The sequence below is a fragment of the Solanum tuberosum genome, unplaced genomic scaffold, assembly GCF_000226075.1.
Source record: "Solanum tuberosum cultivar DM 1-3 516 R44 unplaced genomic scaffold, SolTub_3.0 scf00479, whole genome shotgun sequence".
In the NCBI taxonomy this organism is placed as follows: Eukaryota; Viridiplantae; Streptophyta; class Magnoliopsida; order Solanales; family Solanaceae; genus Solanum; species Solanum tuberosum.
The window spans coordinates 396,421-406,342 of record NW_006239404.1 but is presented as its reverse complement, the minus strand read 5'-3'; the positions used below and the strand labels follow the sequence as shown (position 1 = coordinate 406,342).

Here is a 9,922-nt window from a genome sequence, read left to right as displayed (position 1 = left end):
GGGGGGGTCAGGTGCTTCATCACTCCACCCCTTAACTCCAGTCTGGCTTGGGAAGTAGAAGTACGAGTATCACCAAGGACAATGAAAGCATTTGGGCTCCCCATTCCCTGCCACTGTGGAACACCACTTGCTTAGCAGTTGATTTGCCTTTCACTGTTTGCCCCCTTCAAGTACTTCAGTAGAGATAGATGTATTAGCAGTTACTATACTACTATAAGTTCCATCAGTAAGCAACCGACTCTTAAGTCTTACCTGGGTATCAATATTATCATCTGTGCTAGGATCTAAAACCCTGTTCACCTTTCATTCCTGCTTCTATTAGACCCCTTACTTTTTTTCCTATTGGTCTGCAGCCTGCACAGCATCTTTCTTCATTCTCATTGCAGGGCAAGAGTGGCCTATTTGGCAGCATATTGGACAGTGCAGTGGCCTCCAATCATAAAGCACAGTTTGATCCACTTCCTTCCCAGTAGGATCACCCACATTAATAGAGCTGGGCAAAGTCCTAGTTACATCCTTCTCAACTAGCATCCGGGCATAAGAGATCCTCTCAGCCTTAATTGTACTTTCATTTTCACAAAGTGGCCTCCCCAAGCCACTCCCTATCCTGCTAAGTGCCTCCTTGCTCCAGCCGTTTAGGGGAAGATTAGGAAGCTTCATCCACAGAGGAATGGCCTTTAAGACTTCCTCAATGAAGTCAAACTCAACTGTCCAGGCCTTTATGATCATTGGTCTATTATTCAGTGTGTAAGGTCCAGAGAAAATGACCTCTCTTTGGTACTACTAAAATGAATCACAAAATAGCCATCAGTGTTGTACAATACCTTATCGACACAAAGTTCCACTGCATAGCAATTAACTTTTCTACTGATCCAATTGTTGGTGTATTACCTACCACATATAGTATGAGATCTTTGTCCCGTTGCTGATTCCCACCTTCAAGATCCTCCTTCAGTAGATGGACTATGATTCCACCTTCTTCGATCACTGGTGAAACGTATGAGAGATTCATACCTTTTGAAGCAAGTTTGTTGCCCACTACCAAACCAGCCCAAGTCCCCTCATTAGCATCTCATGTAGAATCCCCATAGTTTCACAGTCTCGTCAGGTTTCGGGTCAACCTTAGGGGGTGAAGAGACCTAGGTTGGCTCCATTGGTACTATTCCATTGGTTGATCCCGTCAAATTCACTGGTGTGGTAGTAGGGTCATCTATCTGTTTTGTACTTGCACCTTGTTCACAATTAGAGATGGTGACGTGTCACGACCCAAAAACCGGGTTCACTATCGGGAGGGGTTAAATGGTAATTTTCTGAAAATTTCCAAAAATGGCCTTTAGGGTCATTACATGATGTTTTCCAGATTGTGCTGCTACTCGGTAAATATGGCCATTGAAGCTCTTCGTCATCAAATTTATCCTGATTCTTCATGGTTTATTTCAACTTGCCTGTACCAGGATCCTGTGTCACTGGGTGCTCCTTCTGCTGACATTTTCCATTTGTTGCTGGCAATTTGTTGGTGGTTTTCTTCGGTCATTCCCGTGCCATTGGGGAGGTGTGCAAGTTACAGGCACCTAACGTGTCCCTAGAGAGAAAACCTATTCTCCCTCCATCCAATATTCATTGTCACATTTCTTGTTAGACTAAGTTTTCTAAATAATCATTTTTGTGTTTATTCTACATATTTTTTTATAAGTTGCAACCTTAAATTATATTTTTGTAACATGTTTATAGTTTATCTTTTCTGATTTCATTTATAATTATAAAATGGAGTTTAAGGTTTGTAGTTCCATAACTTCCATATTTTGTTCTAGGCCCTAATGAATAGTGATATGCTTGCTTCAACAGGTTACTTGCTTCTGATGTCTCTGGTGTTATAAATATATGGGATAGAAGAGCCAGTGATCTTCCATGTCTTGAGCTAGCAACCAATTCTAATAGTCCTCTTAACAGTATCAAATTGAATGCAGATGATCAGGTTACGACTAAGATGGATTCTTTTTGAAAGCTATCAACAACTTCCATTTGTAAATTTTCTTTTTTCCAAATAGTAGGTTATATTTGGAGCTAGCAAGCAGGGAACTATTTACATGTGGGATATTCGTGGTGGAAGATCGTCTGCAGCTTTCCAGAATAACAGAGTGGTATTAATATTATGTGTGTTTCTTTATTCTAGGCTTCCAATCATGATGCAACATATAGGAAAATAGTTTGTTGCTTTGTTGTCCATGTCAGATTTAATAGTTGACTAGTAAATTTGAACTGCTCCTAAGTTACCATTCTCAAAATTTTTTTTGAACTGCTCCTGTTTTCTCTTCCATTGTGAGTTCTTGTGTCTTTTGTATTTGAGGCTTTGAGAAAATATATAATGAAATCTCTTATTTCACTATTGTTACGATAAAAAATATTAATAACTTTAGTCGATCGAAAGTGAAAAAAAGGATCTTTGGTTATTGATATCATGTGAATTGTATTTACGCCATCAATAAGTAGAACATGAGAAAGTAAGTGATCTTTGATTCCCAATGACTTTGGTAAAATTCTTAATTGCGTATAATAGAGAGCTTTTGTGTTTTCAGGTAAGTTATTCTCCTATGACAGCAATTAAATTGGCATCTGAGCTAGAGAGAATTGCTTCTTTGAAGGTATGTTTACTTGTAACTCATGTTAGGTAGCCATTATCTTATTCTACAGTAATAACTATAGTGACATCATCTAGTCTTTCCATTCCCCAATATATTCTATTTTTTGATTCTTCTTGGTATACTTATTAACATGCCGAGTAGGGCATTGAAGCTAGTATTTTGCATGTTTGAGTACAGATAATCCTAATTATCAATTTTCCCGATATTCTTATGTCACGTCCCGAGACCCCACCCTAGACGTGACATGGCACTCGGAACTCAATTAGGCCCGAGAGCACCAACCAACCTACTTAACCTGGATAATCCAATACAAATACCAATGCAGAAAAGGAGGCCCATTACAATTAATATTCAAAAGAATTCAAAGAGGAAAACCAATTTGACTCTTAATAAGATAACCAATTCCAACTAACCATAGGTCTACGAAATATCTACTAACATAATAACAATATCTACGTCGGGACATGGCCCTCGATAATACCATGAAAACCAGAGGAAAGACGGATAAAAGAGAAGTCCGCTTTTCGGAAGATGGAAAGCTCACCACAACGCTAACTGTTGTCTTTGAATGATCTACTATTGCCCGAAACCATGAATGATCCTACATCATGAAACGATGTAGCGGCTGAGGACGGTCAGTACTGGTATACAATCCGGGGGAAAAGACAAACAATATATATTCATACAATATAATCATAAAGGAAAGACAAAATCATAAGTGCAGACCCAAAGCATTTAGACATCGACCTTTCGAAAACCATTAATCTTGAGTAGGGTAGTGTTCAACAACATAAAAGCGACCCATGGGCTTTATGGGTTCGGCCTCCCCCCGACCAGTGCCCCAATCCATGTATGCTGCATGACTTGAGAAATATAAGAATCTGACAAACCAATTTTCGCCAAAGAAAAGACTAGAGGCTGCTCCAATTAACAACATACAATGGTCAACCCTATTTTAGGACAAGGACCTTTCACGTCAGCAAATGCGGATTCGAGTGATGAGCCACGAGGACCTTACACCTTGTCGGTGATACTACCAAACTCTTTTTAAGCCCCCATTAAAACCTTTACAAGTTTTCGTTTATTTAAAGTTATCCAAATAAGGTATATTTCCATTAGTATCGTCATACCAACACTTGCAAGCCATAATAACCATGCTGAATGTATAATTTACCATTTAAAGCTCTTAACTCATTGTTTGAAAATCAAAGACTCATTTATGTTAAAGCATTCCGTTCAATGCCATCATTCAAGTCTTTCCAAGTTATAAGTCAACATAAAAATGCAATATCATTAACATTTAACCGGGATGGGAAATTCCCTTTGTTCGTCATTTTAAACCAAAGCTTTTGAAAATCTCACAAATTCTCAAATCTGTTATTGATACCAAAAAACTTTTTTCAAAATCATAGGAGGCAATTCACCCATTCAAAACGAACAATCCAAGTTCCGAAATCATAATAAAGTAATTTGAACACAATTAACAAGAGAGGAACATTTGTAATCAATTTTCATGAAAGCATCTCTCAACCTTAACCTCAATTTGTATTTTAGAAAATACGAATAATAGAAATGAACCTTGTATGAGTAGTTTGAGATATGGGGAATGTTCAAACATACCTTTTGATGAAGAACGTAGGAAAGAGACCTTGAGAATGCACCTTAGAGCTTGCTTCTTGAAGCCTTGAGTGTTTTTTTTTTTGAAGTTCTTGAGCGTATAAATTTAGGAGTGAATGAGAGGGTTTTAATTATGAAGTTGATCAGTCTATTAATGATTTCTTCATTACCATGTACAATAAAATGTGTCCATCTAATATGGGACGGAGGGAGTATAAGTCACCATGATTGACAATTTAAAATATTTAAAAGATATACAAAAAATTTTGGTCAAAAATAGATTTGGTTGAATCTCAAAATCCGGAAGGTGCCACATAAATTGAGACGAAGGGAGTATCTTTAAGGTATGTAAATACATTGTGTAATTGACCACTTGTATTTCCTCTCAAACAATGGCTAACAATAGGATTTTAGCCCATCTTTGTTTTTCTTTTTCATTTCATTCATTAGCTGCAATATTTCTGTCAGCATCCATCTAAAGTTGCAATGGAATTAACTAATAATATTATACAAACTAAGTATTGTGTGCACAAAATAAGAGTATGTAACACTCTTTCCACTTTCAAGAAATTACAGTAAATATGAAAATATGATCAGACCTGTCATGCGTTAGATGAAAAATAAAGCTGACCATACTTTAATTTTAGTTGCATTAGTAAATTAATTTTTTTGGTTTTCCCATTATATTTAACCCTCTTGTGTTCTTATTTTGTCTTGTTGTGTCTTGTGAAATGCAAGTTCAACGTGAGAAGATTGTCCGTATTATGTGAGAGGATTATATTAAAGACTAGTACAATACAACTTATGTTCAATTTTATCCTTTTATTAAGTTAAAGTTTGATCAATATTTTTTTTTAGAATAACTTTGTGATTGTGTATTGTGCGATTTTATAAACTTTTGCTTATTTTGTAAGATGTACAAAGAATTGGGACAATTTTAATAGTTTGACAACTTATGGAGTTTTTATGTTTATGAGAAAACATTCAACATAAAAAGTTCAAATTGCATGTCCAAACAAAACTTCAACTTCATCTCATCATTTCATATCGTATTGCCAAACGGGCTCTAAGACAATAATAGTTAAGAACATAAATATGAAAACGAAGTCCAAAATTTTCTTAAATTTTGAACTATTTATTTATTTTAAATTATGCATTTTTTAAAGCTATTCACAAGGCAAGACAAAATAAGAATACTAGAGGGTTAAATATAATGTGAAAGGTAATGCGAAAACCAAAATAATTTACTGATGCAATTAAAATTAGAGTATGATCAACTTTATTTTCATCTAAGCATGAGAGGTCTAATCATACTTACTGTAATTTCTTGGAAGTGGAAAGAGTGTTGCATACTCTTATTCCGTGCACACAATACTTTGTATAAATTTTTTAGCTAATTCCATTGCAACTTTTGATGGACTCTGACAAAAATATTGCAGCTAATTAATGAAATGAAAAGGAAAAACATAGATGGGGTAAAATCCTAGTGTTAGCCATTGTTTGAGAGGAAATACCAGTGGTCAATTACACAATGTATTTAAATACCTAAAAGATACTCCTGCGTCTCAATTCATGGGGTACCTTCCAGATTTCACGATTCAAACAAGTCTATTTTTAAATATTTTAAATTATCAATCATGGTGACTTATACTCCCTCCATCCAATATTAGATGGACACTTTTATTTTACACGGTAATTAAGAAATCATTAATAGATTGATCAACTTTACTATTTTACACGGTAATTAAGAAATCATCAATAGACTTGAATATAAGGTATATATGGAGCAACCACCTGGTTTCGTTGCTCAGTGGGAGTCTAGTAACATGGTGTGCAGACTATGACAAGCACTTTATGGTCTGAATCAGTCTCCTCGAGCATGGTTTGAGAAGTTAAGCATGGCTATTAAGGCATTTGACATGGTATGGTATGAAGTGAAGCTGATCATTTGTGTTTTATCGTCACTTTTCCCCAATTTCATGCATGCACTTAGTGGTTTACATTGATGACATAGTCATCACGGGTAACAGTGACGAGGGAATTACCAAATTGAAACATCACCTTTTTCAACACTTTTAGACTAAGGATCTTGGTCGATTGAGGTACTTCTTGGGCATTGGGGTTACTCAATCCAAATTAGGAATTGCAGTTCAATTGCCATTTCATGGAGTACGTACTTGGTATTATTGAGTAAATAGGGACGGCAAATTGTAGGCCTATTGATACTTCATCAAATCCAAATATTAAGCTCCTACTTGGTCAGAGAGCCCATCAATGATCCTGTGAGATATAGGAGGCTGGTAGGAAAGTTGAACTATCTCACTGTGACTCAACCTGATATTGGCTTCCTGGTTAGTGTTGTAAGTCAATTCTTGGATTCTCTTTGTGAGAGTCATCTCCAGTTAATTGCATTCTTTGATACTTAAAATCTGCTCTAGGTAAAGGAATACTTTACAAAGACCAAGGACATGAGAAAATTGTTGGATATCAGACTAGTAGGGTCATACCCTAATGGATGATCCACTTCTGGATACTATGTTCTAGTTGGGAAAAATTTGGTATCTTGGAAAAGTAAGAAACAACATGTTGTTGCTAAATCTGTGCACAAACAAAATATCATGCTATGGTAGTGGCGACAGATCAAGCAACTATTGAAGGAGTTGAAATTTGGAGAGATTAAGGAAATGAAACTTGTGTGCGATAATGAAGTTGCACTTTATATTGCATCAAGTCCAGTGTTTCACAAGAGAAACAAACACAAAGATTGGTTGTAATTTTTGTCAGAAGGTTTGTGCGGTCAAATGATCAGCTTACAACATATTCACAAAGTCCCTAGCCGTCCCAAGACGAGTTATATATGTGGCAAGCTTGGTACATAAAATTTGTATGCACCAACTTGAAGGGGAGAGTTAGAATCGTTGTGATTTGTAATTAGGTATTGATTTCCTTTCCTTTTTAAGACCTTTGAACATAGTTATTTAAACCACAATAGCTTGAGGGAATAATCAAGCCGAGTTCCTCTCATCTTCTCTTCCGTTTTCACATTATCTATAGTTATTCTCATAATTTACATACATTTGCTATTTCTATCTTATTCAAGATTTCATTTTGCAGGCTCAGTCAAATATAGTATCGAAGGAAATACACTCCATTGACATAAATCCATCTTGTCAAAATCAATTGGCATTTCATCTTGACGATGGTTGGTAAGTTGGAAAGGAAATGCATAGACATTCTTTCATTTTACTTCTTGATGCATTTTTACGCCCAGTGTGCTGAATTATGCGTTGCTTATTAGGTGGCTTTTCTCTGTTATTATTGGAATGCGTTCTATTGATGTCAGGTCATTCACATACTTACTTTTGTGTAACAGAGAAGGTACTGGAATATTTTTGGTAGAACTCTTGTTACGTAATGGTGGTGTCAATAAGATTATTTCAAACTTGAGGTGGAGTAGGGAACTCACCGAGTCATGAATCATGATCAAAGATTTTCACGTGACCCATACACTTAGCATGCTTCCAAGGCTTTGTCGTTATGTTTTTTCTGATTATTCCTGCATGAAAGTAGGTCCTATGTTGGGTGTTTTATTTTGGATTGCTGAAGTTAATATTACACGCTTATGCTAATTGACGTTGTGGTACCTTTGTACCTTTGGCATCAAGCAGCCACAGATATTTCATACATGTCTCGAATGCACACACTGAAGTGTGAGAGCAAGCGGATGAAATCAAAGAGCAATCACCACTTTCTCCTGTCTGTCAATGTATACTCGTGTGTGATATTTATTGCTAAGTACTGATTATTAGCTATTTATTTGTAACTAATTGTGACATACTACCAAAGTGTTGGTGCTGACTTGTTTTACTACTAATACATATACTACTCCTTAGTTGTTTGTAAGTCTCCTTTTTTTTTTTTTACAGGTCAGGTGTTTTGGATGTCCATAGTATGAAAGTCACACATATTCATTGTCCTCCTCCACCTTGGTTGTGAGTAAAAGACATTTCTAGTTCAGTATTCTAAAGGATGATCTGCTTACTATTATCTTACATAATTTATCTTCTTCCCGAGTGTAGGGATGACTTCAATGATTTGGCTAACTTACGTTGTTTACGGAAACCTTCATGGATACCAGCATATTCTGTAAGACTAATCCTTCTGCTGCACATACTTCTTTAGTTCCCCTTGAGTTATATCAGTGCACCGTAGATTCATTTTTGTTAAGATGGTTTTTGGGAGAAGCTATTCTGTCAAAAATAATGGTTTTTTTATCTTAAAATCAGGTTTTATATACTTTAGATTAGTCACTTATACTGTGTTTTAAAGTTCATATCGCACTTGGCCATGATAAGTATTGGTATGGAGGGGATTCATCTCTAATTTATCATCTGTTTGAAAGTTGAGGGAATGAGTAAATTCAGTTGGCCGTTATATGTTCTAGAGGAGTGGTCAGTTTAATATCCTATTTTATACAGTATTATGCATTTAATAAGAGGTCTTTTGGCATCATTAAGTACTAAGAGTTCCAAAAAGTTTTTATTTTGATTTCTTCTTTGATTTGCTTGAGCTGGGGGTATTTCGGAAACAATCTCTCTACTCCTAAGAGGTAGTGGTAAGGTTTGCGCACACTCTACCCTCCCCATACCCCATCTTGTGGGATTTCACTGGCTTTGTTGTTGTTGTCGATGAGAGGTAGCAGCAGGTGATAGTAGGTTTTTTTTTCTCCATTTTAATTTATAATTTTAAAACTTTATGAGTGTTTTCTGCTGATTTTTGACCCTAAGCCATCATGCTGATATTTTGATCATCTCCCATGCATAAGATCATGACTGAAAATACCGTTCAAAATGGCTTGTTTGTTTCTATGATGTGGATGGTGAGAGAAACTGGTTTCAACTTGACTGCATTAAACCATCATCAGTTAATTGTGCATGAGGAAACTAGATGGAAGATACTGATATTTTGGGCAAGGATTATATCTCAGTGGATTGTTTCTATGAGTCTGATCCCCTGTTTCAAAGGCTGATTTACAATTATGTGGATCATCCTTTTATATCTTTTCTTCTTGATTCATTTTGGGTAAGCCTTGGGGGCGGAGGAAGGGGGAGAAAGTGCTTTGTGAATGCTGTTTGGAGATGCTGCATGCTCTTTGTTTTTTGCATGGAACATAAACCTCGGAAAAATTATTTGAAGTGAAATTGATGGTCTGGTTGTTATTTGCAGCTTACCCTCCTTTATAGTGTTTGATTTATGTAAAACACTGAGACAATGGAGTAATCTTCTTTTCGTTTTTTTCCAAGAGAGAGTTATGTGAACCCACACTAGAGTATCATATAATGCAATGATGATTGGGTGCACCTCTCTAAGTGAGTTTAGAAATTTGAATCTTATATCTATCTTGTTTTATTTTTCTTTCTAAAGTTGGGTAACACATGGTTATTGGTAGCACTTTATATATATATATATATCTTTAATCTTTCAAAATTTTCAAGTTTGTCACTTTTGAAATTCCTAATTTTTTTGGCACTATAATTGTTTTTATATAATTAAACTAATAAAACTAGTAGTACTAGATGATATAACATACAATCAATGGGTTCAGTCGATCTCAATACCTTCGGCGTGAAATATATATATATATATATATATATATATATATA

The 9,922-nt window shown here is 35.7% G+C and overlaps 1 protein-coding gene across 1 annotated transcript in view; it reads left to right on the top strand.

The window, feature by feature from the left end:
- Positions 1–1,382: 1,382 nt before the first annotated feature.
- The window catches only part of LOC102584910 (uncharacterized), a 26,120-nt gene continuing 17,580 nt past the window's right edge, over positions 1,383–9,922 (top strand). Inside the window, exons 1-7 of the mRNA XM_015303849.1 lie at positions 1,383–1,552; positions 1,828–1,975; positions 2,052–2,141; positions 2,577–2,642; positions 7,374–7,465; positions 8,186–8,251; positions 8,339–8,405. Of these exons, the coding sequence (XP_015159335.1) occupies positions 1,383–1,552; positions 1,828–1,975; positions 2,052–2,141; positions 2,577–2,642; positions 7,374–7,465; positions 8,186–8,251; positions 8,339–8,405 (699 nt within the window). The remainder of the gene's footprint in view (positions 1,553–1,827; positions 1,976–2,051; positions 2,142–2,576; positions 2,643–7,373; positions 7,466–8,185; positions 8,252–8,338; positions 8,406–9,922) is intronic.